Source organism: Drosophila bipectinata, chromosome XR (assembly GCF_030179905.1).
Source record: "Drosophila bipectinata strain 14024-0381.07 chromosome XR, DbipHiC1v2, whole genome shotgun sequence".
Classification (NCBI taxonomy): domain Eukaryota; kingdom Metazoa; phylum Arthropoda; class Insecta; order Diptera; family Drosophilidae; genus Drosophila; species Drosophila bipectinata.
The window spans coordinates 17361321-17386619 of record NC_091735.1 but is presented as its reverse complement, the minus strand read 5'-3'; the positions used below and the strand labels follow the sequence as shown (position 1 = coordinate 17386619).

General features: G+C 43.2%; 4 protein-coding genes across 7 annotated transcripts; 3 read left to right on the top strand and 1 right to left on the bottom strand.

The window, feature by feature from the left end:
* Positions 1–5210: 5210 nt before the first annotated feature.
* Positions 5211–6115, top strand: LOC108123649 (ESX-1 secretion-associated protein EspB). The gene has a single exon (XM_017238893.3). It carries the CDS (start codon positions 5408–5410, stop codon positions 5912–5914), a length of 507 nt encoding a protein of 168 aa, XP_017094382.1. The 5' UTR covers positions 5211–5407; the 3' UTR covers positions 5915–6115.
* A 1336-nt stretch (positions 6116–7451) lies between these two features.
* Positions 7452–8422, top strand: Antdh (Antennal dehydrogenase). Its single transcript, XM_017238887.3, has 2 exons — positions 7452–8060; positions 8121–8422. Exons 1-2 carry the CDS (start codon positions 7485–7487, stop codon positions 8295–8297), a joined length of 753 nt encoding a protein of 250 aa, XP_017094376.2. The 5' UTR covers positions 7452–7484; the 3' UTR covers positions 8298–8422.
* A 5651-nt stretch (positions 8423–14073) lies between these two features.
* On the bottom strand, positions 14074–24978 carry Dlic (dynein light intermediate chain). Of its 4 annotated transcripts, XM_070282888.1 has the most exons (10): positions 24769–24978; positions 24233–24383; positions 17924–18114; positions 17459–17859; positions 17167–17396; positions 16985–17096; positions 16737–16928; positions 16421–16676; positions 15019–15075; positions 14074–14942 (listed from the first exon to the last, which is right to left on the bottom strand). In XM_070282888.1, exons 2-10 carry the CDS (start codon positions 24322–24324, stop codon positions 14899–14901), a joined length of 1575 nt encoding a protein of 524 aa, XP_070138989.1. In that variant the 5' UTR covers positions 24325–24383; positions 24769–24978; the 3' UTR covers positions 14074–14898. The 4 variants fall into 4 exon arrangements, with proteins under 4 accessions (XP_070138989.1, XP_070138988.1, XP_017094440.2 ...); XM_070282887.1 differs by having other exon boundaries at positions 14074–15075; XM_017238951.3 differs by having other exon boundaries at positions 14074–15075; positions 24804–24978.
* Positions 19481–22799, top strand: LOC108123677 (armadillo repeat-containing protein 2). The gene is made up of 8 exons (XM_017238948.3): positions 19481–19530; positions 19602–20221; positions 20285–20483; positions 20541–20678; positions 20741–21348; positions 21418–21598; positions 21655–21885; positions 21948–22799. The coding sequence occupies exons 1-8, from the start codon at positions 19528–19530 to the stop codon at positions 22776–22778; spliced, it is 2811 nt and encodes a 936-aa protein (XP_017094437.3). The 5' UTR covers positions 19481–19527; the 3' UTR covers positions 22779–22799.
* Positions 24979–25299: the final 321 nt, after the last annotated feature.

Below are 25299 nucleotides of genomic sequence, written 5' to 3'. Positions count from 1 at the left end.
GCCAGCTAAGCCAGCCAGCTAAGCTAGTTAGAAGCTATTTCAAAAACTATAAATATGGAAATACTCACTTTGGTGCAGAGGCGAGAAAAAAAAAACTAAAATAGCAGAAAGCATGGCAAAGACAAGGATGTGGATTGTGGCACATTGGGGTGGCACAGGATAAAGAGGACATAGACAAGGATAAAGACGAGGATGCGGATGAGGATACGGATGCGGATACGGCGCAGCTGCCACCCCACCATCACTTGAATGCGCAAACACAAAGACTCGCATATGAGCCGAGGTCGGCAAGGTCCTGACTGGCCAGGCCAGACCGGGCCGGGCAGCTAGGATTTTGGATTTCGGATTTCGGCCCGGCCCGGCCTGAGTCGGACTGAGCCAAGCTCAGCTGGCCAGGACCAAGACTGATGGCGATGAGGACGAATGAGCTGCGAGTGCCGAGACTTGCACATAATTCTCCAGCGTTCTGGTGTCCTTGACGGAATCCTCTTTAACTGTAAGCCCCGTCACACCGAAACAGCTGTTTAGACACACACACGCCGACACACACACACCCCTACACTCCAAGAAAATTCATAAAAAATTTTATATATTTGAAAAATTAAGTAACAAAGCATTTTAGTCCGTAAATTAGTATATTAATTTTAAGAAATTATGTTTATATTCTCTGTTGCTTATTTTGAGCTTGGAACTTAGGTGTCCTGCTGGGCCCTGTGTATAATTTCCATTATCCCTTATTAAAAATATTTAAATATTATAAATTAATTTTTTTGGAAGGACACTCGGAAGAAGGACTCTTCAAAATCGCCAACAATACCCATATTATTATATATTTTTTTCGCTCCTGCCTGCAAACATTCGGACATAAAGCTCCGGTCGGTGGAGGTCCTTGCACGTCCTTACGGCTTTTGGTCATTACAAATGGTTGACCAGTCGGGAGTCCGCTTCCTGGTCCTCCCAGACCTCCCAGCCCTACCATGCCAGGCCGGCTCTGCCGTTCGCATCGTTAAAGATGTGAAACCGCCTGCTAAAGCTCACTCAAGTGAAAAATTTGAAAACGTCCAGTAAAATGAAATGAAATGCGAGAAGTAAAACACACACACACTCGCACTCACTTGCAAGGACTCTAAGGACTCAAAAACAAGAAAAGAACGAGAGAATCAGAGCCAGTTGGCCATAAACGAGGCTGAACAGAAAAACGGAAGCTCACGTACGGCATATTAAATAAATTGGCATGGCTATGGCTATGTGATGCGGCAAGGACCTCTCTCCTCCTCTTGCCCCTTTCACCCTCTATCCTATTGGTGAGGAGAAACAGGAAGTTCCTTGGGCCAAGGAGTGATTAGACGACAGTCATTAAAGGCGACCACAAGTTGATCACTTGAACTTGTTAGTGGAGCTTAACTACGTTGACTTTCCGAATTTCCCAATTTCTGAATTCCTCAAATTCCACCCAACTTCCTCCACTTATGTCCCACTTTTCGCACAGTAAATAGTCCTTCGCCACCAAGCCCCTTTCCCGCCAAAAAAGAACACACACCGCAAATTAACATTATCGAAAGTTGACTCTCCAACTTGACAAACGACATTCGATATTGGTGACTATAGCTCAGAGGCTTTACTTTTTTTCCTTTCCTGTCTCTTTCGTCCTGGCCAGTGCAGTCCTGGTCCTAGCTGGCAAGTCCTGGTCTTGGCCAGTTCATGCGAGAGTCATCAATTGACACAGGGAGCCCCGAAAGTCAACTGGGGAACGGGGGAAGGACAAACAATAACCCCACTAAACAAAAAATACTAAAACGAAATCCCAACTACCCTGGTTAGTTGTCTCTAGGGGATTTTGGTTTTATATAAATTTTAGAAAGAAAATAGAAATATTTTAGTAAATTTTTAAAAAAGATCCTATGCATGTAGTACTGCCTGTGACTCTATTTTATCACTCATACGCAGTGTTGTCTCAGAAGGTCTTTAAAGATTCGGAGTTTAAAGATGGAGTTGGTATTTAAATTCATAAAATATAAAGGAGTTTTAAGGTCTAAATGTATATGACATTTAATGATTTTTAATTATAATAATGGTAAAAGGACTTAAAATATGGATCGCATAAAAAATGCGATGATTTATTAATTTAAATTATGAAGGATATTGCTTGTTTGATGAAAAAAATCAAATAAAAATACCGCATAAAAGAGCTTTGTTTTATAATCACAGATTTAATTTTAAATTTAAAAGAAAGTAATAGTTTTCAAAATAACAAGCTCATGCCATATTGCTTTTTATTTTAATTAATATTTTAAATAAGAAAGGGTAACAAAAAGGTCGATAAATGAAAAAAGAAAACTTCCAGGATTCCAAACCAGGATCGTGAACGCAGAATTTAGAGAGGAGCGTGGGAGGCAGAAGGCGAAACAAATCGGTTTAGCCTAACTGCACTGACAGCCACACAGGCACACTCCGTGCACACACACAAACACACACACGTAAACACACCCGTGCCCAGGACCACTCGCAGAATCGCACAATTGAATTTATGTAAGCCAGAGTTCTACAAGCGAAACACACAAACAAAAAAAAAAAAAGAGAAGAAGGAAATCAGAAAAAAGCAAACGAAATACGCTGTCAGGCACACAAAAAAAAGGACTTGCAAAAACAAAATGGAAGCACACACGCGGATGCGAAAGAAAAAAGTTCTACTGTTCGGAATCGGTGCCTGGGCAGTTGTGTTATCGGTAATTATTTTGCCACTTTTTCAAGTGCTCTCGCCACTTTCGGCACTTGCTCCACAATAACGCCCTCTCCCTGCCCATTATCCCGGTGGTCTCGCACGCCTCCCACTCTTATACTCACACTCTCTTAGTCGGCGAAGTGAACTAAGCTTATTTACCCATCGCTGCTAATGGCATGGGAGAAGGTCGCCAGCGGACAGACGGAGAAATATATAGTGACCGACAGAAAAGTGGGAGCGGAAGTGGGGGAAATGTATGAGTTACTAAGAGTTCGACTAAGAGTTACCTTTCATTTGCTAAAATAGGTAATAAATAATTTTGTTTTTAAAATGAAAATTTATGAATAAATTGAAAAAAATTGATTTATATTGTAAAGTATATATTTTATACCTTTCTCTTCTTCTTTTTGTTTAATTAACCTCCCCACAAGCTTGCAATTGAAGAGTATCCAGTGAAGAGAGAAAGTGGGGCTGGGAGTGGGAGTACCAGTGGGAATAAGAGCAAAGGCAGCTGCAGTAATGCGATAAAACTGCGATGCTTTACAGTGGGGTTATATTGTTATTTTTTCCCAAACCAATTCTCTCACTCTAATTGTATATTATTATAACAATCATTAGTTGTTGCTAAACTTGCCTCTTTTTTGATACTAATATAATTATTTAATAATTGTAAATATTTAAATTTGTAGCTTCGCCCACTGTGCTGGTCCTTTGTCTTTGCCTGCTCCTTGGATGTTTGCTGTTCGGAGCCAAAACAGAATGCAACTGCTAACATATTTGACCCAAGTCGGGCTGCCCCCCGTCCCCCCCAGAGCCCAGCTGTGGCATGCGTTTGTTTGCCAACTTGATGAACTATGCACTGAATGCTTTCTCTTCCGCTGCCACTTCTCTGCTTGCTCTTCCGCTGCCACCCTCCCGCTCATCAATATGGCGGGCAGCACATAATTTGGCCCGGCCCAAGGTCAGTTCAGGGTTACCACAGTCGATCTGGCTGGCGGAATGGCTGTTGTAATTAATCGTTTATAGTATTGTGTAAACTTTGAGATTTCTTACTTTTGTTTAGTCGGCTATGGATAGAATATGCTGCTCTTCGTATCTTAAACATTTCAGTTAATCCCTGTGTGTGCCGTGCCGTCTCCTGCCACTCGTGTCGCTCTTGTGTATCACCATTTGTTTGGCTCTGATTTAATACTAGCAATGACACAATGTTGACGCCGGCCGAGGACAGGCAATTTAACTACGATGTCGCCACTGCAGCGCGTCAAGGACGTCCAGCCTCGTCCTCCCAGACCCCAACCCCCAGCCCCCAGCCGCTCTTTTTCTGACACCCTGTAAGTCCCATTAGGCATGGCCGAAGCTTTTGTCTTTGCTATCATTATCAACACCCTACCATGTTGCGTTCATTTTTTCTCGCCTCGCTGCTTATGCTTGGCTTTCTCTTCTTGTCCTAATGCACCGCAAGAAAAGAGAGATCTCAATAACTGTTATACTCTTTACAAGAGAAACTCTTTTAATGTTATGGGATCCTCTTACGTATACGTAATATGTCTATGGCTCTTTGATCGTTACGTATACGTAATATTTATTGGTATCTGGTATTAATTGTATATTTTTAGGTTATTTTCCAAGTGCTTCGGTTGTTTTTTGAGACATTTTGTTGTTGCTTATTTTGCTTTCGCCTTCGTTTCCACTCAGTTCAAGTGTTTTGCATTTTCTGCTTGGCACAAGAATCAAGTGAGAACCGTCATTGGAAAGTGGGTTTTGACTCCAGTAATACCCTGTAGAGTAATATAAACTACTACAGAAATGCCTCTTCTTAAAGGATAATCATGATATTAAAGTTAAAGACATAATACTAAATAAATAATGTATGGTATATGGTTCTCCCATTAGTCCATCACACCCTGTAGATACCCTCATTTGGGGAAAAAACGTTTGTTGCCACACTTTCCGCGTCTTCATCATTATCATCTGCGCTGCATCATGACAGTTGGCGTCCTTTTTCAAAAATTAACACAAACGTTGGTCCTGCCACGCCCCCCACCAAGCCACCACCCCACCAGCCGCCGGAGACAGGACAAAGGCAAGGCTAAGCCAAGACAAGGAATAGAACCGAGAGACAGATGAAAATGGAAATAAAAATGAGGATGGAGGGAGGATGGAAAAAAAAACACGGCATTTATCAGAATATAAAAATGTTATGCTAAATAACACGGAATGACCTGAATTAAAAGCAGAGGCATTAGGCTTTCTCAAGGGCCTGTAGGCTGGAGGGAATTAACTGCCAAATCAGTTGCAGAAAGTCAACTTTTAATGACTTTTATCACTCAGCTCGAGGAACTCTGTTCAGGACCAGGGCTTGTGACAAAAAACCGAAAACCCAGTAGCCTCAGAAACCACGTTTTTAAATATGTTATTTTTAAAATCAAGTAGTCCATGACCCGAAATTGAAAGTCAAATTTGGAACCTGCCTCTGGCTCGAACTCCATAACTTCAGTCTTTCCTGAGAATTCATACTGTTAACATCGTTCGGCAATCCAAAATTCCAAGCGGCTTTTTAATTTGGTCCCGAATATATCCCAAAAATTATTCTACCCGTTCGGTTTTTGGTTTCCAAAAATAAAATAAAAAACAAATTTCTGAAATTTTCTAGTTTTGGTCAAGCTCGAAATTAGAGGCGCGAAGATGTCGAACGGCGGGTACTCCTTCTGGAACGGCCAACCCGTGAACGCTCCCGTATACCCGCAGATGGGGGATCTGATGCAGCCGACCGGCCAGTCAGCCGGCGGTTCCGGGGGCGGAGCTTCTGCCGGCTATGGTGGACAAATGCCTGGACCAATGGCATACAGCTCTGGCGGAGCAGCGCCTTCGCCCCAAGGACACTCGCAGCAGCGCGGCATGGGCATGTCGGCCGGAATGGCCGGTGGTATGGGCATGCAAATGCCCATGCCCAATTCTCAGATGGGAATGGGCGACTACGGCCATGGGAGCATGCCCATGAGCGGCACGGTCAGCTCCCCGCTCACCTGCAATCTGCCCCAGAGCTTCTTCGGGCAGGGCACCCAAGGACCCTACGAGCCCTGCATCGACAACGGCGAGGCCTTCTGCGCCTACAACGGCATGGACATGAGCATGAACTATGGCGGCGGTGGTGCCGGCGGATCCATGTCTGGTGGCAAGGGTTTCTGGTAGATGTTACTGGCCAGAGAGACGAGCACCATCCGCATCCCAAAACGTATCACTCTTTGTAGTGTCTTAAGGATCCCAGATATCCAGAAAACATCCAGAAGCCCACTATCCTATCCGCCAGTGCCCCAAGAGTGTCAGTTGGCCGTTCAAATAAAATTATTGTTCACTTAAGCTAAATATATGGGTTAAAAAACTTAAATATAATTTATTATTTGGTTATTATACCTAGTATTAGTTGGTTTAGACAATTATTCTATAGTTCTCTTGGGAACCAAAAGTGTTAAAAAAGGGCGAGACGTTTTCTGGGTCACTTTTATATACAATACTTGTGATTACGAAGCTTTGTGCTTGGCACACTAATTCTATTTAGAATTTCTACATTGAATAACGGGTTTCAGAATAATTATTAAATATACAATATACTTAAATTGAATGTGTGATTAAACAAAGGTTTTAATTCAGAAAAGCAAGCTATGAGAAGCATTTCAAAAGCATGTCACCGCCAAAGTACTTATAGAATTGTAATACTTTCTATAATAGAAAGTTACCTTCTATATCTCATAGATGTTATAGAAAATATGTACATATCCCTATTAAATCATAATGCATAGTATGATAAATAATAAAGTATTTTACAGGCAATGCTCAAGACTTTACAGTTGGCCTTTACATACATCTTTAAAAACTACTCCCCAACTCTGAAGCTACTAACTTCCTAATAGTAAAATATATTCTTTTTTTTATAATTTAAGACCCGTAAAAAAATGAGATGCTGTCAATTCGCCAAGTATTTCCAATTCATACAAATCAAGTTGAATAAACGTGCGGCTAATTGAATGTGGGAAGTGCTTCGGAAACGAGATTCGCATACATTTCATATGCAAATCGTATTCCGAGCCGGGGCTCAGAACTCAGAGATTAGAGAGAGTAACTATTACAGCATACTAAGTGGATAAATCGAAAACAAACAACCAGTTCAAACAAAAAACCAAGGGGGATAATCATCTAGCCCTCTTCCCATAGAAGAACACTGGATGCCCTCACCCGAGGATTACAATAGAATTTTAATAATTTGGAGCAGACAGCTTATGACCCTAATTGGATTACTTGTTGCCATATTATTAGACGGGGCGATTCGTTTAAATATATATGTATTCCTACCCCTGGGCCATATATCATTGGAATATGAGCCGAAAATAATGAGGGCCTTTTGTTTTCCAGCTCCCAACTATGCAAACAACACCCATACACATAAGGGGGGCGTGACTGATTGGCCGGGGGATGAGTTGGCAGATTTCTGACCACCAGACACGCTAGAAATCTGGAGAACACAAGCTCTATTATAAAACCACTGAAATAAAATGAAATAATCCAACAAATGATCGCTTTGATAGGTCGAATATTATAAGAGATTTATTTGTTTCAGTGCATCTAGATTCTAGGTTCTAGAGCTGGAGCCCGTGGGCATTGGGAGAGAGCTTCCATTTCCAGCACGCAACTTATTCTGGGGTCTATATAAAGAGATTCCCCCTTCGATCCAGACATATTTCAAGTCTAAGCCCCAAAGAGAACCATGGAACGCTGGCAGAATCGCGTGGCCGTCGTCACGGGCGCCAGTTCGGGCATCGGCTCGGCCATTGCCAAGGATCTTGTCCTGGCCGGTATGACGGTGGTGGGCCTAGCCCGTCGAGTGGACAGAGTCAAAGAGCTGGTAAAGCAGCTGCCGGCGGACAAGCAGGGCCGGCTCTTCCCCCTCTACTGCGACGTGGGCAGCGAGTCGTCGGTGAACGAGGCCTTCGACTGGATCATCAAGAAGTTGGGCGCCGTCGACATCCTGGTGAACAACGCCGGCACCCTGCAGTCCGGCTACCTGGTGGACATGAATCCGGCCACGATGCAGCTGGTCCTGCAAACCAACATCATGGGCATCGTCCTGTGCACGCAGCGGGCCGTTCGCTCGATGCGGGAGCGCAAGTTCGATGGCCATGTGATCCTTATCAACAGCATCCTGGGCCACAAGACGATGACGGCTATGGAGGGCGTGGCCCCGGACGTGAACGTCTATCCGCCCAGCAAGCATGCGGTGACAGCCTTGGCGGAAGGCTACCGCCAGGAATTCCTCGGTCTGGGCACCAAGATCAAGATCACAGTGAGTTTTGGGGATATACCTACTCTTAGGATCTACTATAGTTTATTTCCAACTCCATAGAGCGTCAGTCCTGGCGTGGTGGACACTGAAATCCTACCGGACAGCATCCGGGAGGTCATCAAGGACCGTATGCTGCATTCCGAGGATATTTCCCAGGGTGTCCTGTACGCCATCTCCACGCCGCCTCATGTCCAGGTCCACGAGCTGACCATCAAGCCCATTGGGGAAACTATGTAGAGCTACATCCTTGAGAGGATTACGTTTTTGAACATTTTTTTGTATTTTTTTTTGTTTTTCATGTATCCTTACACCTGTAGACCCTTAAGCACAAAAATAAATGAAATAATCAATTTAAAGTAAAACATTTTCATTAAAAAGGACATCCTTTGAAGCTTTTCGCCTTGCTCTCCGCAGGCAATGAAAAATGTATTTTCAAATTAAAATTCCAGCCCGAAGATCGTTGGAATATAAAAAGAAAGAGCTGGCTGGAGCGAGAATGTACATAAATATAGTATGTATGTATAGTATGTTGGGGGACAAAACGACTTGCAGCATAATGGGGCAAGCAACTAATTGCCATTGGCCTTAATGGCTTTAATTGACAATTTTTGTTGGCCGCCTGCAAATGGCTCTCGAACAAAGGGAAAGACAATTGAAATTTTATACAGAAAGGCGGACAATAAATGGGTGGTTGGTTGGTCGGAAAATTCCGAAAGGAAAGGGGGTATATGATGCACTGACAAAAATTCAAGTAACTAACTAATATAGTAACTGACTTACTGAAAAGAAAAATAGAGTTGTTTGTTAAAATGAGAGATAAGAGAATACTTCCAAAACGAATCTCCATGAGATATGTCCTCTATAGAGTCCATATAAGCTTGTCCGTGTGTCCGTGTGTCCGCGAATAAGCTTCTAAGCTAAGCTAGTCTCTTATTTTTAAAGCTATCGACTTAAGATTTGGTAAACCGCTTTCCTTTCTTTGCATTCAGTATATAAGTAGAAATCGCAGAAATCGGCTGACTATATCCCATAGCTTCCAATGGCATGAGATTTCTTTTTTTATCAGTTATTTCTCTCAGTGTTATAATGAAATTTTCTGTGGTCAAAGAGTGTCATGTGCATTTAGGCAACTCCAGGCAATAGCTTTATACGAGGAAACCAAATCATTAGAGCGTCCTGCTCCTCGAAGCTTCCTATTTCCCATTTCTAGCTAACGGCCACACCACACATTTGATTTTATTTGAGCTTTTTCCGAGTCCGAGTCCGAGTCGGAGTCCGTGTCCGTGTCCATGTCCGTGTCCGTCCGGAAACTCAATTTGTCAGATAAAAGCAAAAGAGCTGCAGCAGTTGAATAAGACAAGCCCTGAAGGACAAAGCACATCCTCTTGGCATCTTTCGTCCTTAGTCTTGAGTTCTCTGAGTCTTTAGTCTATTAAAGTCGAGTCAACACCATTCGTGATGAACTGCAGCTGCAGTGTCAATTGACTTCAATCAAAACAAGGACCTCAAAGAAAAAAAATAAGGAAAGGAAACAAGGGTTTTTATTGAAAGGAAAGTATATTCGAACTTTAAAGAGTCACTTAAGCTAGTGATGTAGTTTCAAAGCTATATGTTTTAGATCTTTAGTGGGATGATAGAGATAACTACTTGTTCTTTAATCACAAAACACTAGAAATATTTGAAATAAATCTTGAATTGTAAACCTCAATCGTCATCCATTTCGCCATTTGTTTTCCTTCTGAAATGTGAGACTGATAAATTGTCATATTTTCTCAGATTTTATTTATATGCCTCTGCCTCTACCACTGCCTCTGCCACTGTCTGTTTGGGCCTTTGTTTGTTTGCTTTTGGCCCCGTCAGTGGCCTCCCTCCCACTACCACTTTCTGGTTGGCAAAAGTTGTTTTGACGGCATCGCAAGGCCACAAGCTGTCAAAAAGTTGTATACACTTCCCACTCCCACTCCGCCAATATCCAATCTTGGATATTCCACTTACACATGACCTGACCTGACATCCCATGCCATCCACCTCAGCCCCCTCCGACTATAATTCTGATTCCAATTCCAATTAAGCTGTCATTATAGAAGCTCTGCTAGAATAACTGGTTCGTGACGGGGAAAAATCTTGAGTATTATTATAATTAGTTGAGGATTGATTCTCGTGTTGTTCTATACGCCAAATTGTTAATTAATTTCTCTGCCAAATTGGCCAAATAATCGCGGAACAGATCTGACCATGGGATAGATGTTCCAAATCCCCAAGTCTTTCAATTCCATAATAATGTATTCATGCCAGTTTTTTGCGCTTTTTTCCGCTCCGCAAGCCGTGTGTGTGTACATTTATTATTTAAGCATTTTTCTAGCCGACTGCAGTGCGAAATTAATGCAAATTCAATTAGGCCGATTAATTTCTAGCAGGCAGCCAATGCCAGACATCGCTGGCCGGCTTAATTAATATTAGATTTGGCTCTCGCACTCTGAAAAAAGGAAATTAAACTTAATTACATTGTGTAAAAATTTGATTTGCCATTTTTTTGCTGGCCTTTTGTGGGTGGAATATATTATTTTTCCATTTATTCACTGTCTGCCTGTCAGTCAGTCTCACAATAAAAAATGGCTTGAAAAAAATGTGCAAATAAATTTAAATAATTGGCCAATAGTGTGCCAAATAAATCAAATAAAATGTAAAGCAATTGCGTTTAGAATGAATGCATAATGAAATATTTATAAATTGACTGCTGGCGATATAAAAAATATATCAAATATATGTATAGGGCAGTTATAGGGAAGCTATAGGATATATAGTGATGGCTATATCTTTCCCAATTCTCATCCGATTCTCAAGCGGAGTACCTTAAACGATTTCTGGATCGATTTATTTATTTATTTATTTATTTCGCCAACGGACAAATCCTTACATGGCTACATAACATAACAACTTACACCTAATAAATAAAACTACAAAATTAACAAAAACTTAATAAATGAAAGAGCCCGCTCTATCGGCTCATTTAAAAGATAATTGGCCCTATGACACTTCACCCGAAAGGGGGCAAAGGTACGAAGATCCCTTTGAGGAACATTAAAATTAACGAGTCCCAACAAAAAAGGACATCCAATGTTATCGACGATTAAATTATTTAAAAAAGTTAACGCTGCCAGTTTACGCCGATCCTCCAACGTGCAAACGTTCAGAAGAAGGCAACGGCTCTGGTATGAAGGAACAGGATCCTCTAAGGTTTCAACCTTAGAGGCAGAAGTACAAATTTTAAAAATTTTTTCTGGAGTCGCTCAATTTTGCTGGAACGAACTTTACACTCCGGGTTCCAAATGATTGAGGCATATTCCAGCCTCGACCGAATGAATGCAGCATAGACGCTGAGGCTCGAGTATGGACTTTTGAACTGGTTCACGTGCCTCTTAACAAAGCCCAGCATAGCATACGCTTTAGGTAAAATATAGTCTAAGTGACCCGAAAATTTAAATGTGCTGTCGAATAAGACACCAAGGTCTAACACCTCTTCTTTAGCTGCCAAATTTTAATTATTGATGGAATAACCCGTACAGATTTAAAGAGACCGCCTACTGTAACGGGTAAACATACACTTAGATAAGTTTAATGGAAGAAGATTGCGGGAGCACCATGAGTAAACTCTGGATATATCCTCCTGTAACAAGTAACTATCACTAATGCAACTAATCGCTTTGTAGATTTTAAGGTCATCCGCATACATTAAAAAGTACGAATGACGAAAGCATGACGAGATGTCATTAATGAAAATGATAAATAGAAGAGGTCCAAGAGAGCTGCCTTGTGGAAGACCAGAGGAGGTGACAAAGGGACTTGAGATAGCGTCTCCAATAGTAACGTGGCAAGGTCGGTCAGCCAGATAAGACTCGAACCAACTTAATAGGCAGGAATGAATACCTAACTTATATAATTTGGCCAGAAGGGCCAAGATTCGCCACCATTATGCATCAAAATCCTCAGACAAAATATTTTTTAAATTTTTTGTCCATTTTTCTGATGGGATCCCTTGAAAATGAAGTTTTGCTCTTAGGGTCCACAGTGATGTCTATATCTTCCCCAATTCTCATCCAATTCTCAAGCGGCGTACCTTAAACGATTTCTGGATCGATTCGCCACCATTATGCATCAAAATCCTCAGACAAAATATTTTTTAGATTTGTTGTCCATTTTTCTGATGGGATCCCTTGAAAATGAGGTTTAGCCCTTAGGGTCCACTGCGATGTCTATATCTTCCCCAATTCTCATCCAATTCTCAAGCGGCGTACCTTAAACGATTTCTGGATCGATACGCCACCATTCTGCATCAAAATCCTCTGACAAAATATTTTTTTATTTTTTTGTCCATTTTTCTGATGGGATCCCTTGAAAATAGGGTTTTCCCCTATAGGGTCCACAGTGATGGCTATATCTTCCCCAATTATCATTCGATTGTCAATCGGATTACCGTAAACGATTTCTAGATCGATTCCCCACTCCTCTTCTTCGTATTTTTCATAGCTCTTATTATATGGTTTTTAAAAAGAATCGTTATTCTCAGAAGAAGCACTGCTCTTAAAATTTCGCCACATTTTTGAAACAAGTTCAAACTATTTTTTATTATTAAAAGAAACTTAAGATATTTGAAACAGATAGAAACCCTTGAAAGCAACTTTATTTGATGCATTTTTAGTGACCTGAATAAAAAGTAAGTTGAATCCGCAAGATGCAAGGCAAGATGCCGGAGGCATCAGAATCCGCTTTATCGTCCTGACGGATCCTGGCAGCTGCTGCAGCCATGAAAGGCGCTTTTGCCGATTTTCCGGTTTTCCTGGCACGTGCTCTTCTGGGGAAAAGCCGGCAGCCGAGTAGCAGAAGCCATCAAATCGCAAAAGAAGCAAATCAAAATCAATGTCAATATTTTTTGAGCCAAATCGAGGCTGGCAGAAAAGGGCGCTAAGTCAGGCCGGGCCGGGCAATAAGGAAAATGAGCACGTGCGGGGGAAAATCAAAAGGAAAAGCTAGCAAAAGCAGCAAAGCGGTGGGCTTTGGGCGGGAATATGTCCAAAGGGGGTGTGGCAGATGGAACCATGGCCTGTGGAACAAAGTAACAGAAACAAACTTGGCAAAACTGTCGCACAACGGGCGCACAAAGGATGCGGGCTGAAACAATAAGTAACCAGAAAAGGGGCAACAAGGATCAAGACGGAGCGTGGGGGATGGGGGGATGGTCGGCTGAGAGGTGGAGCGGAAACAGGAGCAAGGATACGGGCGTTGGACTGGCGTCATCATTTATCACGCGCTCTCACACACACAGCAGCACACACGCCGGGAAAAGGTCAAGCAAAGTGTTATCCTTGGAGCCATCAAGGCGACGCCGGGTGGCGGGCAGAAGGGAATCGAATAGGGAAAACCATCTGCCAGCTGTTCCGCTTAGTCCTTGGACATAAAGCACTGAAAGAAAGTAAATATTATTTAATAAGTTTTTATTCAAAAAAAAATGAGTTACCATGTCCTTTGAAGATCGTAGAAATATATATTGATCTGATAAGGAATATATTCTTTGAAGGATTTTTTTATGGGAATTTTTTGGGTGTTTCTGTGTAGAAAAACTCACTATCGAAATGAAAATATAGACAGGATGTGAAAGGCGCATACGATGTGATAATCATCAAAGGAACAGTCTCCTTCATCATTAATAAAAGCCCCGCATATCGAACAGCAAGAATGGAAACTTTAGGCTGAGTCGAAGCTTGGATGCCCTACTTAAAGGATATAGAAATATAGAATAAAGTCAAATGATTCTGAGATTACTTTGGTAGTAACAGTATACCAGAGAAAACAGATTTCAAAGAAAGACTCAAGGTTCTATTTGGAATAACATTAAAGAAATTCCGGGGACAGTCAGACAAGCTTATAACCACCATGAAGCTTTTCCGGATCAAGAATTTATATAAAAATATAGCCCCTTCCTCTTGGAATGAAACTCATAAAGATTCATTTATCTTTTTTTGATGTTTTTGGAAAATTTTATTTAAATTATTTTACTTTTTTGTTGCATTTTTCGACGCTGATTTCGATTTAATGTACATTAATTTATACTCGTGTTTTTATAGCTTTGTTCTTTGTTTTACACTTTCAAGGGCCAAGACTGGTGGCTTTCGAATACCGAATACCGATTAATTTCTTTCCACAATATCGAGAACTATTTTCGAAAATAACCTAAGCGCCAAAAAGCAAATTTTACAGGAGAGGGTTTTTTTTTGCATTATTTTCACGGCCACTAACATAGGCGTTTGTTGCCAGACAGGCCGATATCTCAGTAAATAGATGCCATTAGTTTTTAATATATTAATATTTATGTAAATATTTGCATACAAAAATTTTTTCTGAAGAATGACGCTTACGTTGTTTTTGCAAATAGGGCTCGATATGTTCTGAATCCGCTGTTCTTTGTTTTCAATATACGTTTATATATATATATATAGTGTTATACAATATATTTAATATAATTACTTTGTATTTATACATAAAAATAGTTTCTGTAGCACAAATCGTTCAGTTATTCTTCGTTTTAGTTTCATTTTCAACTTTTATTTCAATTTGCTTCTGAGGGCACACCGGAAAGAGCAGGAGCCAAATAGTTGGTCAACACGTGGGGGAAAGAGTGAGAAGAACCTGGGAAAAGGGAATTCTTCTCGATAGAGAAGAGAATACATACATTTTCGCCTGAAGAATCTGAGGGATATACATGGCAAACTAGAAAGGAGCTTCATGCTTGCATAATTTAATAAAAACACGGTCTTGGGAGGCTGCATTTTACTACATTTTTCTACTTCTTGTTCGGGCTATCCGGCTTTAAGCAGCGACTTGGGACTTGGGAAATTTTGAAGAGTTGACAGGTTCGATTAAAATGGCTTAAAAAAACTTGGCTTTAAAAATTTCAACGTACAGTGCTCTTTCTTTATGTTTCGGGGAACGAGTTTCATGAACGGGTAACGATTGCGGCCTACATTAAAATCAGAAGGTTTAGTTAAAAAAAAAAATAACGTTAATTATTTAATTAATTACAGTGTCTGGATGGAGTTGAACGAAAAAGCCAAGAATGTTACTTTGTGGGCTAGCTAATTTACACACAATATGATATTCCTTTCATAAATATTATCATCAACTTTTCGCTACTTTTTCAAAAAAAAAACAATTAATTATTCAACGCCATTGTGTGTGTGTCAGTGAGTGTAATTAATTAATATAATTAAAAAGTAAATACAAGCTATCAAACTACAGTTAGGCGCATGTGTGTCTGTGTTGAATTAATTTCTCTTTTTGGGGAATAAAATACACAATATAGTATATCCTTGACGTCCCTATCCTCGGGAGGCTGCGGACTTTGTTTTTAGAATCTCTCGGTTGTCTGTCCCGTTTGTTAATTACATTTTACAGCGTTTTTTTTTTAAATAATTTATTTATACAATTGTATATATTTAGTGTCGCCAAGGCCCCCGTCAAAACAAACATAATCGCGCGGGGGGACATGCGGCACGCATTTCATCAAAATTGCAGACTTTTTCGCTAAGCTATACCATTAAGTTTCGAATTTTTGTATCTTTGCATTTCCATTTCTAACTCTCATTTCCTATCGAACGTTTATCATTTATTTCATTTTTCATTGAGTATGCCGCAGGAGGCTCGTAAAAAGGATCACTCGCAGTGCCTTTGGGGGGGGGCGCGAATACAAAAAAAAAACAACGCCCCCCTCCCTTAACCCAAAACTCTTAATCGTGGAACTCATCACATGGGCTCCAGAGAAAGATTTTGAGGCATTCCTTGGAAAGCTTTAAGGTAAATATTGATCAATTCATTGGGAGAGAGGGACACAGAGGCAGGGGGAACAACACAATTCGATTTTGCTTAAATATTTTCATTTACAATTACTCAATTTTATCCTTAAACCTCATACACAATTGGTTCTTTCTTTAAGCTTATACAAAATTTTACAATTTGAATGTACCATTTGGATTTGACCAATATTTTTGACTATAAGGTTTTCCCTCTTAAATGATTAAAATAAATTGCCGAAAACGGACACCTTCAGGGCCATTCAGAATGGTCCCGACGGGGATGTGCTTAAATTTCCTCCTTCAGCTAAGATCCTTCAGCTACACTGCTATAGCAGTTCGCGAGTTGTTTTCAACGAGTCTCTGCTATTCACTTTTTACTTAATTAAAATTTATCGTTTATGTTGTTCTGGTTCTGTTTGCTGTGGTTTTTTCTCTATTATACGTGTCGATGTTGCAGGTGTGGCTGTTGTGTTGTTGTTGAGTGTCGTTTAGCTCCTCCCGCTCAACACTCACTCTGCGACATGTCGATCTCCTTCTTCACGCTCCGCGACAGACGATCCAGTTCGGCGGCGGCGTCCGTGCGGACGGCGAGCTTCTCGGGCGTCATTGCGTCAGTGCCGTTGGCAGTGCGAGCAGCTCCCGCCGGACTGCCAGGGCCTCCGGGTCCACCGCTCGCCGGACTGCCCGACTTTTTGTGCAGCAGCGAGTTGAAGAAGTTGGCCAGCACCCCCTCACCCCCGGGCGTGGCAGGCGTCAGTTTAGGATCCATCTGCGATTCAGGAATATAATATTTATTCAGCTCTGTTTTAGGATATTCCATTCCACTCACCTTCTTGGGTGAACTCTGGCCGGTGGCTACGGATGTGCGAGTTCCACTCTTGTTGGTGCCCACGCCTCCAGCCTGCGACCGCAGCGGGGACTCGCCTCGGACCTGATCGCCCTGCTTGAGGATCTCCTGCTGGCGGGCCAGGAAAGCCTGTTCGTCCTCCGTCTGTACTTCCGTCTCTCGGTTGGAGACCGCCTGAAAAGAAGTGTGTTTAGGAAACTACCAGATGCTATTCTAAATAGATCACATACCTTTCTAGTTGGCGGCGCTTTGATGATATCTGAGTAGACATTGTCGGCCTTCACTCCGTGCATGTTCTCATACAAAATACTAATCTTTTTCAAGCTATCCCAGCCAGCCGGACTAAAATTCAAAGGAGATAGAATGCTTTTATTACGACTCACTAATAGCAGGGAATAATGGATAAACTAACATGAGTACAGCATCTTTTTCAACGACTAGCGCTGGCGTACGGAATGGCAGACCATAAATTCGATGCGTCAGATATTTGTAGAGGAGATCACAGTTTTTGTCTTCTTTAACGCTCGTGTAGAATAGCGAGGTGCCGTGCCGCAGGCAGAAGTTTCGTATCCACTGCTGGATAAAGTCGAAGTGCTCATCCCGATACTCGTACTCCTTTTCCAGCGTGGTCATGTAGTCCGTCTGTAAAGGATTCAAACGATAAGCCAACGATGATATGGATAAGTGAGGTAAGGTAATCCAACCTTTGTGACCACCACAACGATGTCGAGGCCCAGATTTGTAATTAGTGCGTCCTCCGTCAGCGGCAGTAGATCATCCTCGTCGATCGAGTTGTTGCGCATTGTGCGCTTCACCGGCGATCCAGGATCCAGATCGTCGCCCACCTCGCAATAACTCTGCCACGTGGTGGCCAGTCGCTGGCGGGCCGCCTCCTTCTCCTTGGCGTCCAGCTGTAGGGTTTCGATATGCTGGCCGAGAACCTTGATCCATTGATTCAACTGCTCCAGCCAGCCCCACGGCTGCGTCATCGAGACGGTGAGGATGACGAGTGTGTGTGCATAGTTCGTTTCATTGAGCGCATAGTGCAGGAGGTTTGTGTGTCCTGGATCGCCGTCCAGGACCCAAACGCTCAAACGCGTCATGTCTGAAAAGATATCAAAGGATTAATATAGGAAGACAAATTTATAGAAATAGTATAGTCTGTATACCGTCTCTGTACTCATCCTTGACATCGATGTAGGCATATTCCAGGCCGGAGCCCTTTTTGGGATCCTCAACGCCCTGGAGCTTGGCAATCAGTGTCGTCTTGCCGGTGGCATTATCGCCTAATACTAGTACAGATTTATTTGATGGAAGTTTTGTGCTGCCCTGTGTTTGTACTTCATTCAATATCGCCGACCTGTAATAAAGAGAAGCCAAATCGTGAGACGAATGTATATATTTCTGGGGAATGTCAACATCAATCACTGGCTCGCTTTAAAACCCAAAAAACTATTCTATAAATAAAACATTTAAATACAAAGAGCGGGGGATCTGTAGAAGAGTACTACGCATTTGGCATTTTTTCTGTCGGGGGCCTGCTGACACACATTTAAGGATCCAGGTCAGCTCCATCATTCATCAAAATAGTTCCCTTTATTTCGCAACATTCCTTCCACTCGCCATCGAGTTAATTGGCGGGCCCTTCAACCTCAACTCCACCTCCACCGACTGCCATAATTTCCAGGCAACTGAAAGCCATTACTTTCTGAATTCGGAATCCGATGCTATGGTTCGTTCGTGTCCTGAAACTGCGTCAATATTTGATATCCTACCCCACCCAAAGACCTGCATGCTATGTACTTTCAAACGTCTGCAATTCAATTAGTCCAATTAAATATTTTTCAATTGATGGGGAAATAGTTGTGCTCGCCTCGGGTCTCTCATCGTAACATCCTGTCCGGCTGTCCGGCTATCGGGCTGCCGGACTGTCGGGCTACCTGGCAGGACATGCAAATTGACCGCAGGTCCTTGTTCTCTGCGCTATGTAGCCTCTGGGGAATATCGATTGCCAGACACTTTTCCAGCCTGGGCTACTTCAATTGCTTTGTTTTGCTCCGTTCGTTCCTTTTATTGAAAAGCTCCGCTTTTCCATTTCCCATTTCCCAATGACTCGTATCGTATGGTGTGTGCCATAATATGCTATGACTAAGGCACAGTGACTCAGGATGGTGTGAGAAATGTTTGCCACGAAATGGGTTTTGTTAGAAAAGTAGGACGAACTCCTTGGAAAGTACAAGTTCTGAGTCAGAGTACCAAGGCAGTATATGAATTAAATGATTTTTATAATATTTTACGATTTAAATAGATCCTTCTTAGGATTAGTGTCAACATAAGGTTCATTTTCTTATATATATTCACCGAGTTTCAACTTTCTAGTAAATAATTCTCCTTAAGTCTTTTATTATTGGATTGAAATAGATCCTTTTTAAAGGTATAGCTTGACTATTTACATCCTTTTTTATATAATGTCTGTTAGTTCTCACTCTCTAGTTGATAATTCTACTTTTTCGAATTAATTCTTCAACTAATCTGTCAACTAAATCTTTTCTATTCAAAAAATATTAATTTCTCCGACTTTCCGCCTTTAAACTTTGACCCACATTCTTCTGGAGTCTCTCTTCTCTTCCCTAATTAAATTTATTTTCATGAAACTCCTTTTAAAATATATTTTAATTCAATTCCTGCCCCCCTTGGCTCATAATCCTCACCCAGTAGAGCCTGACCCACTTCCCAGGAGGAATACAACTCGCCCCACTGTGCCGAAGAGTGAATGGTAAGTGAACATTTCACCGTTACCCGTTCGGTGGTGTCTAAGTGGGTGGGTGGGTGTCCTTTTCGCCTCAGAAAGAGAGACAGAGAGAGAGCGAGAAGGGGATGGAGGAGTGTAGTGGTTCCCGGTTGGCATGGTGCACGCGAAAAAGCCAAACGAAAAACACATTTTCCAGGCGCACTGCCAGACTCGCTGCCTGTCCGTCCGGAACTGTTGGCCAAGTTGGAGCCTCCTGGCCACGTACTTGCGTCTTACGAAATACAAAATCAAGGATAGCCCATCACGAGGATCAACCGACGAGCTTCAAGATGAGTTTGCTGCTGAAGCGAAGATCGCGCAGCGAAACACGGCCCATCGAGAGCACGGAGAAGGCCAAACAAACGGATACGGAGAAACCGGACAGGAAACTGGAAAAACCGACGCATGCCACCCGAAATCCTCACGCCAGTGAACAGAATCTGAACAAGCTTGGTCTAATATCGAGCGGATTGGGGATGGGAAGGCGCAAGACCTCCGCGGAGCTCATTAGCGAGGCGAAGATGTTCCTGGGCGAGGGTCCGGGACCGGCGGTGCCCCTTCTGGCCACCGGAGGCGCCCGGTTGGTCAGCACCCGGAGGCCCATCACGCCCCGGGAGTCCGGCCGTGTCCTGTACGGAAAAGTAGCCCTCGCAGGTCGACCTCCCAGTGCCTTTTCGTAGGTTCCCTCTCCCCTTCAAGTACTTTCCCCCTAATTATATATGTATATTCCTGGCTTCAGAATGAGGTATCTACAGAATGAGAAGCCCATGACTCCCCGCCAGCTACCAGCTCTGGGTGGTTCTGGTCCTGCCACGCCTATGCCCACCCGAAACGGTGCCCTGCTCTGCCAGTCCAACACCGAGACCCTGATCGAGCTCCTCAAGCAGCACAGTGGCCTCAAGGACTGCAGCGACGAGACAGTCCAGCACATCAATGGAGTAAGCCATGGATAGTGCGGCAAGTGTTCCAAGAACTGAACCCTATTCTCTTCACAGATCCTTCAGGAACTCTATACGCGTGTTAGGAAGCAGGAACGCGGCTGCAAACGTGGCTTTATCCTGGGCGGCCTATATGGCTTGGTGGAATGCAGTTCGCCGCGTGTCCTTTTGGCTGTGGCTCGTGTGGTTTTGGCGGTAAGTCCTAAGCTTCATCCTTTCTCTAGAGACCGTGTATAATGTTTCTATTCCACTCCAAGTTAAGAGTCACTGGCAGCAACCTAACCGGAGCCTGCAAGTTGATCTTCAAGGTGGCCAGGAACGAGCAGCACGACGGACTCTTTCACGAGCACGATGTCCTGGAGCTGCTCATCGATGGCTTAGGTCACGCCTCGCCTCTGGACGAGCCGGAGGCCTGCATTTATGCTTACGGATGCATACGGTTTCTCACCGCCAGCAGTGCCCAGGACCGAGATGATGCCCTCAACCGGAATTGGATCGGTGGAGAGGAGAAACAGCCATCGGTGGATAACCAGCCCGCTAATCTGGCTGTTTCCAAGCCTGCTCCTGTGTGTCCTCGCAAGCTGACCGGTCAGCAAACGCTGGTCTCCCGTTTGGCGCGCCACGGGGCCGTGGAACTTATGATCCTGCACCTGCAGATGCTGAACGAAGCCGGCGCCACCAAGAAGCTGCAAGGACCGCCTCTGCACACGCTCTACCAGCTGTCGGCGGCCATGCGCGCCCTGGCGGATGTGTCCCAGCAGCAGCAGCGTCTCCAGCTCCAGCTGGCCTGCCCGCATCTCATCCGCGCCGCCGAGGTTTCCATGGGCGAGCTGGAGGTCCAGGCCAATGTAGTGCGCACTTTGAGGTGAGTTTTTCTTCATGCAAATCTTTCGAAGGATCTCCACTAACTTGCTGGCCTTTCTACTCCTTTTAGTGTCCTCTCGGAGGATACAGATTGCTGCGAAACCCTGCACAACTATGCGGCCAGGATTGGTCTGCTTCTGGGTCCTTCCTGCGCCGGCGGGCAGTGCAACGAACGCCTTCTGGCGGTTCTCAGTCGCTTGGGTTATATGCTGGGCAATATTCTGGCCAAGCACGAGACAGCTCGCATACAGGTGGGTTTTTAGACGATTCTTTACAGGATTAGGCATTAATATCCATTTCTCTCCAGTACTTTCACAACGATGTGGCCATGGAGTATCTTCTGAATGTCCTGGAGCAGCTAAATGAACGAACCTCCACCAGTGTGTCCCTTTTGGATGCCCAGATTAAGCTGATCCGAGTGGTGGCCAATATGAGCGTGAATCCCGAAGTGGGAGCTGCCTTGGGCAACGTTCGATCCTTGGGCGCCGTTCTCTTGGAGATTTTAAGAAAGTCCAGCGAAGCCTTGGAGAGGAAAAAGGTGAGAGATTACTTTCTGATCGAAATCTAGAGGATTTTTGTTAAAGTATTCCTTTTTTTTAGACCCCGGAGCAGCAGGAACTACTGCACGCCACGTTGGGAGCCCTCCACAATCTGTGCTTCTACCAGGACAAGCAGCCGGCGGTTCAGCCTCTGGCCGTGGGATCGCTCCAGAGCCTAATCGATGACCTGTCCGCTTCACTGGCCAAGGTCCTCAGCTCCTGCCCTGCGTCCGTGACCAAAGTGGAGCTGGCCAGGGTTCTGGGGAATCTCACGCGCAACGAACGAGCCAGGAGGTGCTTCTGTGGCGCCGGTGGACTACCCCTGATGGTGCAACAGCTCACCAAACAGGCGGCTGGACAGGATTACGAGCTGCGTACGTGTGCCATCGGAGTGCTCGTCAATCTCCTGGGAGACGGCGAACAGCGCGGCCCTTTCCTGCAGCTGCGGGGAGCGGAACTGCTGTCTCTACTGCTGCGCGGATCCCTGGAGCAGGAGGACTGGTTTCTGGCCAACATCGTCTGCCAGGCCCTGTGGAATCTCCTCATCGACGGACAGTGTGCCGCTACTCTCTGCCAAAGTGGCAGCATTCTGGACGAGGTGAGCGATCTGCTGGCCGATTATCTCGATGAAGATCGATTACAATCGGGCGACAACGACGACGACGATGACGGTCCGGAACGAGATGCAGATCCGGAAGAGAACGAGCGGGAACGGGAGCCGGAGGCGGATACAGAGCCGGATGCCTTGTGGGAGGATTTCGCTTTGGTGGCCACCGATTTGCTGGAACGCATCCAAAACAACTTCGATAGGCATCAGGTATCGCAGCCGTCGTCGGTGCCATCGCATACCGATAACGATGACGATAAGGATGTGTTTATCGAGGAGATGTAGTAGATGTTCTCGTTCAATAGTTTCTAGTGTTTCTATGTGTTTTTTGCTAATCCGTAATTATTATAAAACTTATCATAAAGGGAATTAAAATAAAGTATGTTTCAATATATCAATAAATTAGAATCTCTTCTGAAATCAATGCTCTGGAAACTGGGTCGTTGCGGAATGTAAACAAATTCTAAATTTAAACAAGAGTGTAATGGGAGCCCTCGATACAAAAATCGATAATGGCGGGGTCTGGGATCCCGTGACGGAGTTGAAAACCAAGCCATAAACAAAACTTCTGGAGAGCGAGCTTCGCATTCTTTCAATTAAATTCCACAAATGTCTCTAATGGCAGGAAATCCAACTCCATTTGTGATTGTTTATCATTTTGGAGGAAAACAGTTGCGGATTCTGTTGGATATGAATGGTTTGTTGTTGAAAACCATATGGTTGGTCTAAAAATAAAGGTGTTTTTCTCAATTCCAGATGCAGTTGCTCTCCAGACTTGGTATAACTAGCGATAGTGATAAGGATTATAATGAAGCAATTATAAGAAAATTAAATGATAAGATAAGATATAGAGGTTGTAAGGCCCTTTTCTTTCTAATTTTCTCATTTTTTAAAGAAAAGATCGTTATTGAATGGTTTTCTTCTTCTTTCTAACTTTGTTAGTTGGTGTGTTTCTTTTAAGCCGAGCGACATATTCCAGCGATGACAACATCGTTCAAACACACACTCGCACACACACATACGCACGTCTTAAAGCCAAGTTTGTCTCAATTTCCAATTGGATATTCCATACTATCGATGGTCAGCCCATTAAGCTGGGCTTTTGTCCGCCAGTGTGTTTGTGTGTGTGTATGTTAGTGTGTGTGTGTGCTTAGAGAATAATAATAAAAATAAAAATTGATAAAGCGAAAAAAGGTAAGCGCAGTCAACGTCGCAGTCTACGTCGCTGCCCTCGATTTCAGCAGTGAATCATCCCCGCACATTGTTGCTCTTTTCTCTCATTTTACTTTCCTCCCCCTCGCCACCCACCGCTCCCAGCCAGCTCTAAATTCTAACAATTCCCAACGTTTTTCCATTTATTTACGCATTTGTTTTGAAAAGTAAACCCTTTGCGGAAAAATAAATATTATTTTGTAAAATTTTACTGCCATTTTTTTGAGGTTAACTAGAATAGAAGTTGGTAGAAATGGAGAGAAAGGGAAGAAAGAAAAGAAATGACAACATGCACACGAAATCAGCTGGTCTGTGGGTGGTGGATTGGGGGGGTTTGGGCGAGGGCGAGGGCGGTGCCGGCACCAGAAAAGGCACAAAATAGCAACAAATATTTTTGGCTGCGGACGTCAGCTATAGAAAGTTAACAACAACAAAAATCCTAACCATATCGCTTCCTACTATTTTTCACGCCTAGGATGGCTGCTGAGTGGGAGGGGTGGGGTGGGGGGGGAGGGACGAAAACTCACCAGAGGTTCTCCTTTTCGGCAGAGGCATCCTTTTTCTTTGTGGTCAAGGATGATGTCAGCGCGTTTGTTTGCGTCCCACTGTCCAGAGCCATTGTTGATGTTTGTTGAGCGCGTTCTAATTAGTTTCCTGGTCCAATTCCAATTGGATTTGCTGGTTAGGGAGGAGAGAGAAGAGAGGCAGATGAGAAACGGTAGGTGGACTGATAGCAACAAACAAAAACAAAAACACAACACGCATTTGCAACAAAGAGAGAGAGGGAGATTGCGGACGCAAGGCAAGGTGTCACAGCAGCAGCAGCGTCGCTTATGATTATTTATTCTATTTAAATATTTCATTTGTTTATGGCTGTGTGTGGGTGGGTGGGTGTTTGTTGCATTTTAGTCAGTTATGGCCTCTCTTTTTCGCACTATCTTGGCCTTTTCTTTGATCTTTGGATACGTTACGACGCACAGCTGCAATTTGCGAATTTCCGCCCGTCTCTCAGCAGCTTATTTCGTCGTTTTTTTTTTTTTTTTGGTTTCCACTTTTTACGTACGCAGTTTTTCACGCTCTCCTTCGCGGCCCACTTACTATCGCTCTCACTCGCGCACTAGCGCTGGCCTCTTAGTTATTGTTTAATTTAAAAAAAATAACAAAAAAATATGTACAGCGACGTGGTGACGAAAATAATGAGTTTTTTCTCTACGAAATGTACAAAATGTTAGTTTCTCGTTACTCGTAATCGTCGTAATCGATGTTTGTTCATAATTTAGTGTGACCAAGTTGCGTTTTAGGACAACCGCAGATCACAGACTTTTGTGTGTGAACCGGTTAGATATTTTGTTTTAAATAATCCTTATAATTATTTGAATAAGCTACAGTAAGCTACACGTAACTACAATAAATTAATATTTATGAGTATCTGTATCTATACCCTGTTTTATAAATACATTATAATATATATAAGTATATTTCGTTTACGAGCAAACAGCTTATCGATATTTTTAGTTCAGCCGATAGTTCTTTCTCCATTTTCCAATTGGATTTTTTTCTGTTATTTCTTTAAACATTTTGAATGCTTAATAAA